At 45.2% G+C, this 19,665-nt stretch overlaps 1 protein-coding gene across 3 annotated transcripts; it reads right to left on the bottom strand.

Annotated features, from left to right (window-relative positions):
• Positions 1-890: 890 nt before the first annotated feature.
• Positions 891-19,465, bottom strand: LOC308482728 (putative oxidoreductase YteT). Of its 3 annotated transcripts, XM_081016175.1 has the most exons (15): positions 19,389-19,453; positions 17,567-17,716; positions 16,067-16,177; positions 15,102-15,186; positions 13,724-13,797; positions 12,541-12,600; positions 10,302-10,409; positions 8,943-8,999; positions 7,373-7,503; positions 6,764-6,818; positions 5,939-6,031; positions 4,696-4,830; positions 3,408-3,509; positions 2,919-3,083; positions 891-2,422 (listed from the first exon to the last, which is right to left on the bottom strand). In XM_081016175.1, the coding sequence occupies exons 2-15, from the start codon at positions 17,660-17,662 to the stop codon at positions 2,306-2,308; spliced, it is 1,389 nt and encodes a 462-aa protein (XP_080872301.1). In that variant the 5' UTR covers positions 17,663-17,716; positions 19,389-19,453; the 3' UTR covers positions 891-2,305. The 3 variants fall into 3 exon arrangements, with proteins under 3 accessions (XP_080872301.1, XP_080872302.1, XP_080872303.1); XM_081016176.1 differs by lacking the exon at positions 17,567-17,716 and having other exon boundaries at positions 19,389-19,465; XM_081016177.1 differs by lacking the exon at positions 10,302-10,409.
• Between the last annotated feature and the right edge of the window lie 200 nt (positions 19,466-19,665).

Genomic DNA, 19,665 nt, shown 5'->3' with positions numbered 1-19,665 from the left:
GCTTCCAGGCAACTAGGTATTCGGACACATACTGCCTCCATTACTGGACCTCCGGGTATAGGGCAATATATAAATTAAATGAATAATTAATAACAGTATATAGCCAACGTGGCTACTAGCCACTAATTGCTTTATCCTTTGTAAATTTGTCTGAAGGGGAGGGGCTAAATTTGTCTGAATGGAAGTTCAGTGGTAGAGAATCTGCTTTGCATACAGAATATTACCGTCAGTGATTTGTTAATCACCTTCTGAAGTGTCTCAATGTGATGTACATGAATGGCCATTCAAAACCAGAAAGTACATTTAAAACAAAACTCAAACCATACTTAAGACTGATACCTGTGGCAAAGACCCATTCACCCTGCTGGGAAAACCAGCCAGAACAAAAATGTCTTTATTTGTTTCAGAAAATGCAGGTGTTGGGCACCTGTTGTAACTCAATGTGCGCTACTCCAGATAATGGGTGGCTGTTGTGATGGAATAACAGTTCCATTGGGGCATTAAATTCAGGTAGGTAGCCGTGTTGATCTGACGCAGTAGAAATATATATATATATATATATATATATATATATATATATAATATAAAAGAATTAAAAAATTGTCCAGTAGCACCTTAGAGACCAACTAAGTTTGTTCTTGCTATGAGCTTTCGTGTGCATGCACACTTCTTCAGATACACTGAAACAGAAATCACCAGACCTTTATATAGTGAGAGGGTGGAGAGCGGTAGGTTTACCACACCTGTCAGCCAATCACCCATTCCCACCATCCTTCTGAGTAATACCCCTCCCCACCCTCCCACTATATATAAAGGTCTGGTGACTTCTGTTTCAGTGTATCTGAAGAAGTGTGTATGCACACGAAAGCTCATACCAAGAACAAACTTAGTTGATTTTGTTTCGACTACGGCAGACCAACACGGCTACCTAGCTGTAATAAAGAACAAACTTAGTTGGCCTCTAAGGTACTACTAGGGACGCGGGTAGCGCCGTGGGTTAAACCACAGAGCCTAGGACTTGCCGATCAGAAGGTCGGTGGTTCGAATCCCCCTGACAGGGTGAGCTCCCGTTTCTCGGTCCCTGCTCCTGCCAACCTAGCAGTTCGAAAGCACGTCAAAGTGCAAGTAGATAAATAGGTACCGCTCCAGCGGGAAGGTAAACGGTGTTTCCGTGCGCTGCTCTGGTTCACCAGAAGCGGCTTTGTCATGCTGGCCACATGACCTAGAAGCTGTACGCCGGCTCCCTTGGCCAGTAAAGCGAGATGAGCGCCGCAACCCCAGAGTCGGCCATGACTGGACCTAACGGTCAGGGGTCCCTTTACCTTTTTAAGGTGCTACTGGACAATTTTTATGTGTATTTCTATTGGGGCATTAAAACATCCTTAATTAAAATATCTCATTCTCTGGCATCTTCAGGTAGGAAGGGGAAATGGGCAGCTGTCTGAAACTCTGGAGGGGAGCTCCTCAAATACAAGACTGATCCATGGGTAAATTGTTTTATGAAGCACCTTTCCTGTGAGGCGATTTGCAAACATACAGTAAAATCAACAAAAACAGGTTTTAAGAACAGTGCAAGCACCGGCTTGAAAACAATAGTAAAAGTAAAGGGACCATTAGGTCCAGTCGCGGATGACTCTGGGGTTCTGACACTCATCTCGCTTTACTGGCCAAGGGAGCTGGTGTACAACTTCCGGGTCATGTGGCCAGCATGACTAAGCTGCTTCTGGCGAACCAGAGCAGTGCACGGAAATGCCGTTTACCTTCCCGCCGGAGTGGTACCTATTTATCTACTTGCACTTCGAACTGCTAGGTTGGCAGGAGCATTGAAAACAATATGAAACACTTAAAACAGACCTTTTCACGCAGCTGGGAAGAATGATAAATACCAAAACATTCTGGAGTGTTTCCAAAAAGTGCAAAGAATTCACACTGCCATACCTCAGCAGGGATGCTGTTCCTCAAAACATTGGAAGCCCCACTGAAAGCCCTCCCTCCCTGGTTACTGTTGGGGGCTTCTTAGGGACTTCCAGGGAGAGAAACTCCTGCAGAATCAAGAGTGGGGAGGGCGTGTCTTCCTTGAATGCAAACTTAGAAAATTGAAATACGTTCCTGTAGTTCTTGTGCTATAAAGGAATTATAAGGATGCCCTTAAGGTCTTTGGAATGCAAGCTGTTAACTGCTTCATTTTAAGTATGCAAGCAAGCTGCTCCCTACATCATAAGTGATTCAGCTGCATAGAGTAGCATTAATCATAAACCAGCATAGCAATTGACCATGAGATACAATATCACCTCCCCTATCTTTTTCACAGCTCTAGAAGCACAACCCGATTCTCTTTTCTGGATTTCTCTGCTTCAAATACAAGGAGATGAGAGTTTAAGGTGTCTTCTGGACCGGTTCGAATCAGAGATGGGTTATTCTCCTGTTTTTTTTTTCCACAGAGAAAAACAAAAGATGTTTTAGCAAGGCCTGGAGGTGAATAATAAATACCTAGCATTTGTAGAGCCCTTCAGAGTGTTTGAATTCACATTTATTCTTGGGAATCCTTAAGGCAAGCCTATAAGGTAGGTCCTGTTATTAGGTGTACCCATTGTACAGAAGATGGAACTGAGGCTGATAGAAGCCTTACCCAAGGCCAATTCAGAATGTTCCATGTGTACAAATCTGCATTTGCATGCAAAAAAAATAAGTTCTTAGCAATGTTCCAACACACACAAAGTCTTGAAATCACTGCAGGCTGTGCCCTGTAGCTATCAGAAACCAGTGTACACACAGTACAGTCTTTATGACTCTGAAGATGGGTTTGAAAGCATAGTGGGCAATCTCAGACGCAGAGGTGTGTGTGTGTGTGTGTGTGACAATACAATTCTATACTTATTGGGGAATTAAAGCGGGGTGCATGCGCATAATAAACTCACCGCTACAGCTGAAATGAAACTCTCCATGAGGTAGTAGTCAGCACCACTATGAGCACTTAAGCACATTGGGACACAGGCTGCTTTATCTGGAGAAAAGCTGCTTTTCTTCCTTTCCAGGAAATCATAAATCTCCACTGGTCCTGAACCCTCGCAGGAAAGTTCTCCCTAAAAATAAAAAACGCAGGAAGGTAAAACTGTTTTATGAAGACCACCAGTGTTTAATATGACCAGAGGTGAAACTGACTGAAGGATTTTAATTTTATTCAGTATTGCATGTACACCCCACCTTTTCTCCAAAGATCTCAAGGTAATGGATGCACTCCCTCCCCCCACTCTCCAGTCTATCCTTACAACAACCCTGTGAGGTAGGTAAGGCTGAGAGACAGTGACTGGCCCAGGTACCTTGGAGATCAGATTGCAGAATTGGGAATTCCCTGGGTGCGGCCTGTGGGTGCAATTTCATGCACAGAGCCCTGCAGTTAAGTTTACCTTTGTCCCATAGATGGTTGTTTTCCTCACGCCTAGTTTGTGTGTGAAGCCAACCATTGTGAAGGCAACAGTGGCTCCACCTTCAAACTCCATATTGACAACCTGAGGAGGGACATGAAACAACAAGTGAAGAACAGTGTGCAGAACATGGTAGGGAGCTGGAAGCAGGTTTCAATTTCCATTATTTAAACGGATGCTCCTAGTTCTCAAGACTGGTTTCAAAGCATGCCTTCTGTAAGCACCAACTTGGGCTGATGGAAGTTATAGAACAAACTATCTGAGAACTGCGAGTTGGCAAACTTGGAATAGAAAGACAGAGTGAGAGAGAGAGATTATACACATACACAAATATATGAAACCTTGAAATCTTAAATCAGGGTTTCCCAAAGTTGGGTCTCCAGCTGTTTTTGGACTACAATCCCCATCATTTTTGACCACTGGTCCTGCTAGCTAGGGATGATGGGAGTTGTAGTCCAACAATGGCTGGAGAAACCCTGTCTTAAATTAGCAAACTAGAGCCGTAACAAACCTTCCCACCCCCAAAACTGACAATGAAAAATGCCACCATTCAGAAGTTTTATGTTGAGCATTGACATTTGGGTTTCAAATTCAAAAGCAAGGCCAGCTTTCATTGGCTTGGAGTCGTTACTATTTTCACCAATCTGAAGGGACGTTTCTGATTGGTTAAATGAAATGATATAAGGAACTGTCCCCTTGCTATTTTGTGTCAGTTGTCAGGAGGCCATCAGAGGTGCATGTCAGATACTGCCACATAGCTGACTGCCCCTGCAGACTCACTGGGAGCCAGCTGCTCTTAAACTATCAACTCCCTGAGAGTTTATGCCAGACTGGACTTTGCCCTTGAACTCTGATTGTGTCTCTTGCTTTCCCAAACGGAAGACAGAGATGTATGTGTGTAGAAAACTGCACAAAGGTCAAATTTGCACTGTTCTGCCTCCTTTTTGCCACCCCGAACATTACCCAGGAGAGAATGTAGCCCTCAGCTTGAAAAAAGGTTCCCCAGTCCTGTACTATATTAAAGTCAAGCAATTCATACTTCTAGAAAATATTCACTGCAAAGGTGCAGAGGATAATTGGAGGGTGGGGAGCATAGGCTAGATAAGAAATATGCAAAATAACTAAACAAGTTTTAGAAGTCAACCCAGAACTTGCCCTACTAAACATCTTCCAAGACAATAATGCTGTGACTTGTCAATTTGGTTAAGAAATAACCGGAGGAGGGCGGCTGGGGAGAAGAGGAAGGAAGGTTTAGTGCAAGGCTGCATACCTGGTGATTAACAACATCATTGTCACACTCGTAAACGCACCTTCCGTAGGGGCCGTGGCGCAAGGCGTCAGTCAGCGATTCTATATCGTACTCACCGCTATGGCAGACCACAGACACTGGCCACCCAAAGTATCCCTGGGATGAAACAAAAGGAAGACTGTGTCAACAGCAGCGTCCCAGCAGGATCCAGCCCATCCTCAACAAGTTTGGATCTTAGGAACGCAAGAAGAACTCCGCTGGATCCAGAGTCTGAAGACTGGATCTCCCCAGCCAGCCCACTAACCACTACACCACACTGCTGCAGCCCAACTAGCCCCACCAAGTTCTGTGGCCATTTACCATATACACCCAATATTGTGGGATTCTCTCCCAAGGGAAGTTAGACTGGCTCCTTCTATCATGCCCTTCCACCAGAAGGTTGAGACCTTCCTGTTAAGAGAGGCCTTTGGAAACTAAGGTGTGGACAATGCTGACCTCTGGGCTGCTGACCATGGGGCAAACTGTATTTTAGCTTCCGGTTCCCAATATGTCCTGATGTACTTTAATTATCGCGTTTAACTTGTTTCTTTTTATTACTTTGTATTTTAGAATGGTGTTTTTAAATGTCGAAAGCTACCTTGAATCCCAAGTTGGGAGAACGGCGCGATATATGGCTCTGTCACAAGAGACTAGGGTCCTGCAGGACTTGACATCTTTCTGCAGGGCCTGCAAGACAGAGCTGTTCCGCCTGGCCTTTGGTTTGGACTCAGTCTGACCCTTATGTTTCCCTCCCCTAATGTTTTTGATCTATGAGCTACTTTTAAAATGAAGCTGCATTTTAAATTGCATTTTAACCTGTATTTTAAATTGGTTTTCCCCCTCCCCTATTATGTTTTTACTGTGATTTGGCATTAGCCGCCCTGAGCCCGGCTCTGGCCAGGGAAGGCGGGGTATAAATAAATTTTATTATTATTATTTATTATTATTTATTATTATTATTATACACTAAATTACATAGATATAGAAACACACATTTGTGTGTGTGAAATTTTCTTGTTGCAAACTGAAATCATTTTCATAACTTTTTCTAAACTGCCAGGCACTTGCAAATTGATCAATGCACACCTCTACAGCCAGAAGAAAGAGAAAAAAGATCAAGTGGTTGGTTTTGTTTTGTTTTTCCTTACTGAGTAACTTGTTAACCTGTGGTGGGGAATAAATAAATCAACCTATCTCCAAGGTTAGAACCCCTCTCAGTACCTACCCTCTCGGCCTGTGCCAGATAAATCTTCTTTGCTGAATACGGGCAGGTTTCTTCAACCGAACAGTCTAAACAGCGATCTGCTGCACCTTCCGGCTAAGGGAAAGTTGGAGAGAAGTCATTGCTGAGAAACAATGGCGCACTATAACTAATCCAGAATGCGGCAGCTAGACTGGTGACTGGGATCGGCCGCTGGGACCATATATCACCAGTCCTGAAGGATCTACACTGGCTCCCAGTACGTTTCCAGACACAATCCAAAGTGTTGGTGCTGAACTTTAAAGCCTCGGCCCCGTATACCAGAAGGAGCGTCTCCACCCCCATCATTCAGCCCAGACACTGAGGTCCAGCTCCAAGGGCCTTCTGGCAGTTCCATCATTGTGAGAAGTGAAGTTACAGGGAAGCAGGCAGAGGGCCTTCTCGGTAGTGGTACCCACCTTGTGGAATGCCCTCCCATCAGATGTCAAACAGATAAACAACTGTATGAATTTTAGAAGACATCTGAAGGCAGACCTGTAAAGGGAAGTTTTTAATTGTTTGATGCTTTATTGTGTTTTTTTGTTGGAAGCTGCCCAGAGTGGCTGGGGGCAACCCAGTCAGATGGACGGGGTATAAGAAATAAACTATTATTACTATTAAATTCACAGACTGCATCTCAGAACATCATTGTTTCCACAGTATGGATTAGAGGCTTGATTTTATTTCAGGGGCAAAGTTGAAAGCTGGCAGGAGGCTGCTCAAATTCTGCACTCACCCAGTGCGGCAAAATGCACAAAAGACTCTTCCTTTAAAAACATAAAAAAGTACTCATTGGAAAGTTTGACCAACCTTGTGCTCTTTCGTGAAATGGGACAGGTTGCCAAAAGACGACACTTTCAAACATCTGAAAGAAGAATTGGGGAGGGAAGGGGAAGAGGCATTTTGAGGTTTATTTATTGATAACAATATTTATAAAACACCAGCACATTTTTTTTTAAGTATCAAGACTTTGTACAATAAAAACATAATAAAATCCAGACCAAAGGGCCAATGTGGAACAAGATCCATTCTCTTTAAAATACTTGCAACTTGAAACAAATGCATTTTTGGCATCTTTCAGGGCTGCAGGGGCCTGTCTGATTTCCACAAGAGCAACGTCCCAAACAAACACACAAACACACACACACACACACACACACACACACACTCCTGCATATTTTACAAAAACTATTCCAATCATTTCCCCAGTATTACACCCATCAAAGATTATTTACACTGTTGAATTTATCTTAATGCTGCCAGCGTTTTCAGCTGTGCAGAGTTATTTTCCATATATTCTGTCAATGTGCATATTCTGTCAACATAAGTTGCCAGTCTTCTTTAGTTGGGACCTCGCTCCCTTTCCGCCTCTGCAAACAATAGCAGCCTCTTAAGAGAGAAGGGTTCTTCCTTGCGTACCTTCTGCTGCCCATCCAGTAATTGATGAGGTCAACATCGTGGCACGATTTAGCGAGCAGCGAAAAGGTGCTCTCGGCTTCGTTCCGCCAGTTTCCTCGTACAAAGGAGTGGGCAAAATGCCAGAATCCAACCTGGGTGGGGGGCGGGGTCAGGGAGAGAAAAACAGTCCGTGGTTAGTCTCGAGACAGGGAGCAAGAGCTGCTGGAATGGAAAGCATGAAGCGCTAAAACTCAGGTGGGGAACTTGCCTCCCCACAAGCTGCTGGACCCTAACTCCCATTAGCGCTATCAGCCAGGGATGACAATAAAACCTTTTTAGTTTAAACAGACTTTTTCCCAAAGGTGGCCCAACTCTGTACCACGAATAATGTGAACTTTTAATAAATAATAATAATAAGAAGTATTAGATTTGTTGGTCACTTGTTAGAGGCCCCTAAGAGACTTACAACTTACTTAAAAGCATAAGCAAATTATAACGTTAACATGTTCATGCAATGCAAATCATAAACTAGTATAGGCACACGTAAACAAACACAGCTTTTCTGATGTTTTTTGTGTGTCTTTTAGGACATTCTTTTTTCTTTCTTTTTAAAAAATGTATACTGTCCAACAGACTTTCATATTTGCACACAAATCTGTGCAAATAAATAAATGCGAGAAATTATTATGAGAGCTTCCCCACCCGCTCAGAAACTTAGCTAAACACTTTTACAAGTAGGCTGGAATAGCTCGATAATGTACCATTTGTCTTTTATTGCAGCATCCACACACATGGTCCTTGACCAAGAATTTGGGGACAGGTACACTGCCCAAAAGGATGACTGGTAGGGTGGAAAGCAGGGAGCCCAACAGTAGGTGGCGCTAGAGCCAGTGGCAGGTGGAGTCAATGGATTCCAGTTTCATCCCTATCCTCCTCTCTGCTGAGTCTTACAAGGGGCAACACTGAGACTAAGCAGGAGGAAGCTGACAAACTGTGCCACTCCCCAGAACTGATATAATTACAAAGGCATGCAGGCAAGTGGCTGAATAAGGGCAGCATGGGGCTAGTGGGGCAAAGGGAAAAGAGAAACAGGCAGGAGAAAACAGGGAGGCATGCTATTACATCATGAGTGCAAGGAAGCGTGTTTCATAGGATTCAGTGTAACTTGGGCATGTAATACTGAAAACGAAGGCTTATGAAAAGTGCTTGAAGGAGCTAGGTATGTTTGGCGTGGAAAATAGGAGACTGAAAGGAGATATGATAGGCATCTTCAAATATCTGAAGGGCTGTCACATGGAAGATGGAGCAAGCTTGTTTCCTCCTGCTCTGGAGGGTAGGACTCGAACCTGGGGCTTCATGTTACAAGAAAGGAGATTCCAACTAAACAGGAAGAACTTTCTGACAGGAAGAGCTGTTTGACAGTGGAACGGTCCCTCTTGACAGGTTGTGGACTCTCCTTCCTTGGAGGTTTTTTATGCAGAGGCTGGAGGGCCCTCTGTCATGGATGTTTTAGCTGAGATGCCTGCATTGCAGGGGGTTTGGACTAGATGACCCCATGAGGTCCCTTCCGACTCTATGATTCTATACTTACAGGTTCCAGGTGCTGAATGTGGCAGATGTCTCCAATCAGTCCAGCGTCTAGGAGTTCCTAAACAAAAATACAGTGGTACCTTGGGTTAAGTATTTTCGTTCCGGAGGTCCGTTCTTAACCTGAAACTGTTCTTAACCTGAAGCACCACTTTAGCTAATGGGGCCTCCCGCTGCCACTGCGCCGCTGGAGCATGATTTCTGTTCTTATCCTGAAGCAAAGTTCTTAACCTGAAGCACTATTTCTGGGTTAGCAGAGTCTGTAACCTGAAGCGTATGTAAACTGAAGTGTATGTAACCCGAGGTACCACTGTAAACAGATAGGGCAGAGAGTTGTCAGAGAAAAAGAAAACGGGAGCAGAAACCGAGGGTGTCTACTCGTTCACCCCCTGCCTGGAACAGAAACCAATTCCAGCGAATGCAGTTGGTTTCCTCTGTTTATTTGAGGTTTGTGTTCGGTACAGGGTCAGGAGACAACTGCACCCAATGAGGAGGCTGGGCAAGAACTCACAGAGGAACCTCTCAGCCACCTTCCCCTGTGAAAGAAGTGAATGTAATTAAGGTCAAGTTTCTGAGTCACTCTTCAGTGCCTTTTGACCCTCATTAACCATCTCCTTAAGAAAGGAAAACTTTGTGTATGCCAGCAGAGGTGTAGAGTAGGGGTCTGAGAAGAGAACATGAAGGAGACATAGAAAATAGATAGTGTGAAGGAAAGCATTTTGTCAAGGGCATACAGGAGGATCCCTTCTGTGGGAGCCGGCTGGGTGAATTACCGCAGCGTTGAACTTTCTACCAGGAGAATAAAGGGCAGGCAAGCCACCTTTGACTCCTGTAAGAACTGCACTGTTTCCTTGCACTTAAAAGGACTGCACCCTCTCGTGAATGAGAGAGAGGCTTAGTATTGAAGCCTTGCGTTAGACGGGTTGCCTGTTGGCTCATCTAAACGCTACCTCTGAGTTAAAAACTCCCGGTCCTCAGTCTCTGTGAGAAGTGGTTCCTTCAACACTAGGGTTGGAGGGGGGAACCCGCTGTGCGGCAGAAACAACCAGCACACCTTCCTTCAGGCCAGAGGGTTTGGCCCTTTATAGCTCTGAGGTTCTCTGCAAGGAGGTGGGGCCGCCTGATTTGCACGCAGAAGGTCCCAAGTGCAACTCTTGGCATCTCCAGCTAAAAGGAACAAGTATCAGGCAAAGAAAGAGGCCTCTCCCCAAGTCCCTAATCCCCCACGCCTCCTTCTCTAGCTTCTCAGTAGCCATCTCTCTCACATCCAGTCCAGTCGACACTCACCGGTCGAGTTTGGAATTAGAAGGGCTGATATTTTTAAGAGTACGTCCTCCCCTCACTGTCTGCCTAGCTGGCATACCTTTATTTTCAAGGACACTGGATGGTAGCGTAGGACGTGACAGACTGCGAGGATGACGTTGTTGGTTTTACAGGCCAGAACTATTTCTTTACAGTCCTCTAGTGTTACCTGATCGATCAAAAGGGGGGGGGGGGGAAATACAGTCAGTTTCAGCCAAGGCAACACTGGTCACTTCACCTGGAGATAAGCCAACCTACTGCCCCCCCCCCGGACTACAACTCTCAACATCCCTGGCAATGCCAGCTGGGGCTCTTGGGATCTGTAGTTCAAGAACATCCCAAGGGCACAGCTTCCCTGGTTTTGTTTCCATTGATAAAAGCCAGATCAGCCACTTATGCAGAGACCACAGCAGGGAGACTCCTTTCTGGATGGTGCTTCCAGCACGGAGGAGCCTTTAGCCCAGGGATGGGGAACCCAATGCACTCCAGGTATTACTGGACTACAACTCCCATCATCCCTGAATACTGACCATGGCTGATGGGAGTTGTAGTTCAACATCTGGAGGCCACCACCTTGGCTACCCCCTGCTCTTACCTATTTTAAGAGCATAGGGCATTTCCTACCCCTCTAGGGCAGGGGTTAGGCCTTCCAGAGATGCTGTTGGGCTCCAAGTCCCACCAGCCCCAGCCAAGCACAGTCAATGGGTAAGGGATGATGGGAGTTGTAGTCCAAAAACACCCCCAGGATGTGGACATATGGAAACAGCCAATGGAAGAAGATCAACAACCAGCTAGAGTCACACTTGAAGGCGTTTGGGTCTTCTCAGCAGCGGTTAGAATTTCACAAGTGAGCAGAATGAGCAGGAGGGCTTCCGAAGACAGCAAGGTCAGCTGAGTGACCACGTGAGACCATTAAGCCCAGAGACTTACAAAAGAAATGCTCGACTGCTCACAAGGAATTCAGTCAGAGATTCTGGCCTGAGCAAAGAAATTATAGCTGACATGCACACTTTTTGGCTCAGCTGAGTGCATATTTTTCGATCTCAGCCAAGTGCTACAAAGGCAGAGGAAGTGCGTCGAAGAGTCAACAGGAAGCAGAAGAACAAACCAAGGAAGAATTCTTGGGAGCCCAGAAAACAGACCCATGAAGGAAAGACCCTCGCTTGGCATGCTCTGAGACAGCTTCTCCTTTCCACTGGAAAGCATGTCCTTATGGTTCAGCATGCAGCCATTACACCCGTCTTAACCCTGGACTTGCTACTGTGGCCTCAACAATTTCCTCCAGCAAGAGGTCCTGCCAGCACACAGCATTCGAAATTCTCCAGGGGAAATTTTGCGCCTGGCCTTCAGCCAAGTGAAGATGCACCTGGAGGTGCATGCCCGGGGATCCTTGGATCTCGACTGTTTTCACACACTAGCATCACATATAACGAATTCTATCCGTTATATTTTACTTGAATTTCAGGAACCAAAAAGTCAAATTGAAAAATACAACTTTCGAATTGTCTGGCCCCCAAAAGGCAACTAGCTGTAACCCTGGTTTAAGGAGCCATTTAATGCCTAATATATACCATATTTTTCGCCCTATAGGACACACTTTTTCCCCTCCAAAAATGAAGGGGAAATGTGTGTGCGTCCTATGGGGCGAATGCAGGCTTTCGCTGAAGCCTAGAGAGCGAGAGGGGTCGGTGCGCACCGACCCCTCTCACTCTCCAGGCTTCAGGAAGCTATCCGCAAGCCTTGGGAGCTCCGCGGGAGTTCCCGTCGGGCTCCCAAGGCTTGCGGATAGCAGCCTCCAAACCTGACCTGGTTTGGAGGCTGGCAGTGGGGAAAGCAGCGCTTCTCCCCACCACCAGCCCCACAAGCTCGGGGGACAGCGGGGAGGCGGAGCACGCTTTCCCGCTGTTCCCCGACCTGGTTTGGAGGCTGGCGGTGGGGAGAAGCGCTGCTTTCCCCACCGCCAGCCCCACAAGCTCGGGGGACAGCGGGGAGGCGGAGCACTGCTTTCCCGCTGTTCCCTGACCTGGTTTGGAGGCTGGCGGTGGGAGCTGCCTGCATCCTGAAGCCTGGGGCGCGCTTAGCCACGCGCCCCGGGCTTCGGGAAGATATCCACAAGCCTGGGGAGACCGGTGCGACTTCCCGCCGGGCTCCCTAGGCTTGCGGATAGCAGCCTATTCTGGGGGCTGGGGTCGGGGGAAATAATTTTTTTTTCTTTATTTCCCCCCCCCCCAAAAAAAACGGTGCACCCTATGGGGCGAAAAATATGGTATATGAGAGTTTCTAACACAGGCAACACTTACCGCCATGGGCTTCTCCAGCAAGATGTGGTATCCTTTGTGGGCAAAAGCCACTGCCGGCGCCTGGTGGGGAAGAGACCGCTACAAATTACCATCAAGCAGCTGACATTTCAATGCATCCTTAGTGTCTTGGGAAAGGATTTTTCTAAATACATACCTTCCTTCCTTCCTACAGCTTCCTACAGCTTCCTTACAGCTTAGCCCAGGTGTGGCACAGACTGCCAGCATCCTACTACACAGTCTCGGTGTTGCCCCTGGTAGAACTCAGCAGGGAGGAGGATGGGGACAAAACTAGATTTCCTTGGCTCTGCCAGCCACTGGCTCCAGCGCCACCTGCTGGTGGGCTCCCTGCCTTCCACCCTACCTGTCTCCATGGGCACCAGCCACCGCTAAGCACAATCTCATAACCCCATCCCTTTCCTGAAGCAAGGTTTTGGGAAGTGGCAACTGGCTGGCCCTTGGATCACTCCAACAGCCTCCTCCTTCAGAACAGTTTTTAATGCGTAAAACAAACTTTGCAAAAACCATACTAAAATGCATGGATAAGCACACATGGTGTTTCAGGGGGAAAGGGGTGTGTGTGATATGGCAAAGTGGATATTAGGGAAACTAGGCAGCATCCTTTTCTGTTCTGCCTTGCGCTCGTCACATGCAGCGCCGTTTCTATGCCTCTGCAGTTTGCTTTCTGCCAAAATGGATGCTGTTCATCCTGCTGTCAGGAAACAACGTGGCTTAGGTAATTTGCAGAGTTAATTCATTGTGCACAATAAATTGCCGTCGAGTTACTCCACCCCACTCGTATAAACATAAAAGGAAATAGGGGAGGCAGAATGTAACCAATTTCACATCCTTTGCAGACCAAAAGCAACAGCAGTGAATACTGATTGTATTTCTCGACTTGGAAGGAACAAACTGACATTGGCAATTTCCTCTCTGCTTTCCATTCTCCAACATCCTTGGTGGGCATTCCCATGGCTGTACGGGGGACACTGTTAGATTCAGAGGCTGTGTGTGCTCAAGCTAAACTCCTTCCTGTTTCAAAGTATATCCCTAAACTACTTCTACTTTTATTTCTCACACAGGGCTAAGCTGAGCACTGCCACCAAAACTGTTTGCACGCAAGCAGAGTCGAGATGACTCAGATTTGACTCAAAAGAAGCCTCGAGTGGGAGAAGGTTAGCAGTACCTTGTGAAGGCTGTCGGGCGTTGCTATGATAACAGCATCCGCAAACCTCTCTTTCTCAGCCGCTGCTGTCCAGTCTTAAAAGGATAAGATTGAACAGTGAAAGGATGAACCGCAAGAGCAGAAAATTACACATATTATGCTGCTGGGTTCTCTTCCCCTCCATTTCCTGTTATTTAGCATAACCTTTAAATGATTATTAGGAAGAAAATTCTAAAAAATATTTATCTATCTTGGAATCGCCGTACCCACAAACAGGCATTTATCACAAATGTACATTCTCACATCTTGGGGGGGGGGACCATAATGGGGTGTATACAACTAATTTCTACACAGACAAAACTCACTGAAATGAATCAACCTACCTTAGTTCAATGGGTCTACTCTGAGTAGCACTAGCATTGGATACAACTCAGTGTGTGAAACGAAGCAAAATAAGATCTCAGCCAATATTTCCAGAGGCAGGAGAGAGAAAAAACCAAGCCCCAAAACAGTCAGAGAGATGTATTAATTTTTGTTTAGCCTCGCCTTCCTGACAGAGTTGTTGTGAGGATAAAACTGGTGGGGGGGGGCAGGGGAGAAATAGCAGTGTGCATGTTGCAGTAAGCTCTTTGGAGATGGGGAGCATATTCACTGGAGAAACTTCTAGCTTCTGTGCAATGTCACAGGGATGTAAGAAGGCACCGTTTTTCTATTCCGCCCTGAATGAAGCACCGTTTCTGTTCCTCTGCAGTTCACCTCTGGCCAAAAACTACATTATTTGTCTCATGTGCCGAAATTGAGTTTACATTATTTCCATAAAGAATCACCCAAATTACATTGTCAATGGGTTATCCAGACCCGCCCCCCTTTCAATGCAAAGAAAACACAAGGTATATTGAAATCAGCAGCAACAATTGGTATTTGCTGGGTTGGTTTACTTTTCCAGACATAGGATGAATAAGCAAACATTGGAAGAGAAGAAGAAGAGTTTGGATTTGATATCCTGCTTTATCACTACCCGAAGGAGTCTCAAAGCGGCTAACATTCTCCTTTCCCTTCCTCCCCCACAATAAACACTCTGTGAGGTGAGTGGGGCTGAGAGACCTCAAAGAAGTGTGACTAGCCCAAGGTCACCCAGCAGCTGCATGTGGAGGAGCGGGGAAGTGAACCCGGTTCCCCAGATTACGAGTCTATCGCTCTTAACCACTACACCACACTAGCAATTGCCTCTTTCATTTTCACCAGAATTCTGACACCCAGAGGCTACATCCTGATAGTGGTCAATTTTCTCAATTCCCCCCCTCTCCACACCTACATGAATTATGCTGAAGACCACAGATGGGACCCTCTCTGTTTTGGAGCAAGGGCAGGGCAGAGATATAGAGTAATAATTGCATACCATCAAACACATTGTCCTCGTCAATGCCATGAGCTTTCTGGAGCCTCTTCCTCGCAAATGGATGTGGGTCTGCCACACCAATCACCTAACAAAGGGAGAAAGCTGTCAGCATCTCGCAAGCAGATAGCTGGACTATGGCGGTCCAATGCAGGCTATTTCAATACAGGTTAGTTCTCGAACGTTTTGGCTCCTGAACACCACAAATTTTTGGAAGCCGAATGTCCGACGGGGCTTCTGCAGCTTCAGATTGGCTGCAGGAGCTTCCTGCAGCCAATCAGAAGCCACACTTTGGTTTCCAAACGTTTTGGAAGCCGAATAGATTCCGTTCAACTTCCGAGGTACGACTGTACCATGGAAAGCATACTGGTCCATTTAGTTCAACATCCTATGCTCACAGCAGCCAATCAGATGCCCACGGGAAGCCTGAGTGAAAGCAATACTCTCCGCACCTGTGAATAGGACTGGTTGATATATTGGTATACAGTGGTACCTCGGGTTAAGTACTTAATTCGTTCCGGAGGTCCATTCTTAAGCTGAAACTGTTCTTAACCTGAAGCACCACTTTAGCTAATGGGGCCTCCCGCTGCGCCACTGGAGCACGATTTCTGTTCTCATCCTGAAGCAAAGTTCTTAACACGAGGTACTATTTCTGGATTAGCGGCGTCTGTAGCCTGAAGCGTATGTAACCCGAGGCACCACTGTATTGTCCAAAACCAGTTTAAAGTCCATATTGTGACAGCAGTTTCATAATTTTTGCCCTGGCAAAATCATGAATTGCATGAATTGCAAATCATTGGCATGGGTGTGTGCACTATGCAAAAATCACAGTGAAGAAAAATGGGGCATTTGCTGGGGGGAGGATGAGTATCAAGTGTTTGGTTTGAAGTCCAGTGGACCTGGAGCTATTTTAACATCAGTAGAAGGGTGTGTTCACAAGTCTCAGAAGATCCCTGGTCAGCTCTTACCTTCATGTGTGCAGGAAACTGCTGAGCAAAAGAGGAATAATTCCTTCCCCGACTTCCAGCTCCAATCACAAGAACAGTGACTTGGCGAGACATCTCGGTGTTGCTTTCCATCTGCGTCAAGGAAAAAAAAAACTTAGGACAAGCTTACAGCTGGGAAGTTCCTGCAAAGTTATGGCTTTATCTGGATTTGACTGAATCCCAGAATTTATTGCTGACAGCTTCAATGTACTTCCAGGGAATCGTCGTCATATTATTCATAGCTTTCTTTTTATCTCCCCGCAATAAGCATGTCTCTGCTCTGCAACATTCTCCTTCTTAAATTGTGAGCCACAAGATGTCAAACATGCAAGGCCATTGTTTGTTTCTGCACCTCTGAAACATTTGTACTGTTATATGTAACGAAACGACCTATTTTTTTAAAAGAAAGAAAGAAAATGAAAAGAACATTTGCAGAGAGAATTCAGGAAATGAAACTATCCACAAACCACAATTTACTTACCGTACATGTCTGCTTTGTTTGCATTTCCTGGCTTCTTTTGCTAATCTTGGCAGAGATTCAGGGAATTCAAGAGGTTGTGAAGCTTCAGGCCTTAATCATCAGCTTCTAAAATGTCCTACAATGTCTCTACAATTTCAAGCCTACTTCTCAGTCATAAGGTCTAGAAACTTGATATATATTTAAAAAGAAGAAGAGGAGGAGGAGGAGGGTCTCACAAAGTAGAATTCTATACTCAATATCAAATTCCAAATTACTCTAAACTAAAGTAGTGATGTATGGAAGTGAGAGCTGAACCATAAAAAAGGCTGATGGCCGAAGAATTGATGCTTTTGAATTATGGTGCTGGAGGAGACTCTTGAGAGTCCCATGTACTGCAAGAAGATCAAACCTATCCATTCTGAAGGAAATCAGCCCTGAGTGCTCACTGGAAGGACAGATCCTGAAGCTGAGGCTCCAGTACTTTGGCCACCTCATGAGAAAAGAAGACTCCCTGGAAAAGACCCTGATGTTGGGAAAGATGGAGAGCACAAGGAGAAGGGGACAACAGAGGATGAGATGGTTGGACAGTGTTCTCGAAGCTACCAGCATGAGTTTGACTAAACTGCGGGAGGCAGTGGAAGACAGAAGTGCCTGGCATGCTCTGGTCCATGGGGTCACGAAGAGTCGGACACAACTAAACGACTAAACAACAACAACAAATCAATAAAAACTTTTTTTATTTTTTTTTAGATTTAAAAGGGGCATGTATAGAGTCATGATGTAGAAATGAGTAGTCAATGCTTGCAGGAAGAAGCACGGAACGAGCTTGCAAGAGAGGTTAAAAATAATAAAAAATTGTTTTCTGCAGCTATGTTTGAAGCAAGAGAAAGAACAAGCAAGCAGTAGGTCCTCTGCATGGAGAAGATGAAGAAATGCTATTGGGTGTCAGAGAGAAGGCAGAATTGTTCAACACCTATCCAGGGCCTGCTGAGCTGCGTTCAAGGATTACCAAAGGAACTCACATTTGGAATCTCAGAGCTTCCTCCTCTAACATTTGAGAATTCTTGGGGAACAGGTGAAGTCCCTGTGGGCTGGAACCAGGAAGGTTTTGCTCCCATCTTCAAAAAGGCAACTACCAACTGGTCAGCTTGATGTAGATACCAGGAAAGGTCCTAGAACAGAATTAAACAGTCGGTCTGTGAGCACTTTGAAAAAGATGCTGTGATTACCAAGACCAACCATGGGTTTCTGAAAAACAAGTCATGCCAGACTAATCTTATTTCTTTTCTCTTTTTTTTTTAGTTACAAGTTTGCTGGATCAGGGGAATGCTGTGGATGTAGTGTATCTTGATTTAAGTAGAGCTTCCTGGTAAAATGTAGGCTAGCTAGACAATATTAGTTAGGTGGATTTGAAACTGGCTGACTGACCAAACCCAAACAGTGCTCACCAATGGTTCCTCATCATCCCGGAAAAAAGTGAGAAATGGGGTGCCGCAGGGTTCTGTCCTGGGCCCGGTGTTGTCAAACATCTTTATAAATGACTTGGTTGAAGGAACTGGGCCGGGTGCTTGTCAAACTTGCAGATGACACCAAATTAGGAAATGTAGCCAATACATAAGACAGAGTCAAGATTCAAGGATTTAACAAAACCTTAGCAGATTGGAGACTAGGCCAAAACTATCAAAATGGATTCCAATAGGGACAAATATAGGATGGGGCACAGCACATATAAGAAAGTCCTAGGGGTCTTAGTAGACTACAAGCTTAACAAGAGTCAGGAGTGTGATGCAGCAACAAAAAAAAGCTAACACTGTTCTAGGCTGGATCAACAGAAGTATAGTGTCCAGATCAATGGGAGTAACAGTTCTACTCTTATTCTGCCTTAGTCAGATCCTGTATCCAGTTCTGGGCAACACTGTGTAAGAGGGATATTGATAAGCAGGAAAGTGTGCAAGGAAGAGCAATCAAGATGATCAAGGGTCTGGAAACCAAGCCTTATGAGGAACAATTGAGGGAGTTGGGTATGTTAGCCTGGAGAAAAGAAGACCGAGAGGTGATATGAGAGCCATCTTCTATGCTTCTGTGAATAAAATGTGTCCAATTTGTTTTTAAAACTGTTAGTTTGGGGTGGCATCCAACATTAGCCGGGCTCAGAGCAGACACATTGAAATTAATAACCCAAGTTATTAATAACCCATTAACTTCAACAAGTCTACTTTGAGTTGAATGTTGGCTACAACACTTTACCTGTATTTTAATAACTTTTGTATCCTTATTTTTAATTTTATTTGTTCACACTTATTCAAAGATATACATAAATACATACTCACTACAAAGTATCTTTTTATGATATGCTGAAATAAAATCGCTCTTTTTTTAGATTAAGTAGCTAAGTCAGAAGGAGGAAAATACAAGAAAAGGAGAAATCGAAAGAAGGAGAAAGGAAGAGAGATGGAAAATAAATAAAAAGCTATTTTTTATGAACGTTTTATATTATTTTATGTAAACCGCTTACAGATGGTATCACTATTATTAGGCAAAATACAAATCCTGGTAAATAAGTATTTTAAATATTTAAGGCCCACCACCTTTAGGTCCTTGAAGGAAACGTGGGGTGTAAAAGCACTTACTACAGCTTAAAAATGCAAGCCTGCCACATCCCACATAGCGCTGGCTAAACAACAGGAAGAGGGAAGTATCTTAACCCTTAAACTAACGACGGGGAAGCTTTGCGGCGATGCTTTGAGACCATCGCACTGGTTTGTTTGTTTTAAAGTGATTTCCTCCCGCTAACAGCATCCCTTCGTGTTATCAGTTTTATAGTTTGCATTGGGAGAGACTCACCGGACAAAAGCAGAGGTTGTTCTGATCTGATCTGATCGCTGAGCACGATTAACTCCGTCCTTAGAACACTCAGCTGGGCAGGGAGCCACGCCCACTTCCAGATTCCCCATTCACGCGGGGCTCTCCGAACTCAAGCCAATCAATGGGCGCGGATGACATCGCACGGAAGGAATTTTATTGGCCGACAAGAAAGGTTGGGGCGGGGAAATGAGGATGCCAGCTGTTGATTGGTTCTGCGTTTAGACCGGTTAGCGTTGGACTCCAACCCCAATTAGTT

The sequence above is a fragment of the Podarcis pityusensis genome (genome assembly GCF_964106645.2).
Source record: "Podarcis pityusensis genome assembly, chromosome: 8".
Lineage (NCBI taxonomy): Eukaryota > Metazoa > Chordata > Lepidosauria > Squamata > Lacertidae > Podarcis > Podarcis pityusensis.
This window is presented reverse-complemented; position numbering and strand designations above follow the sequence as displayed.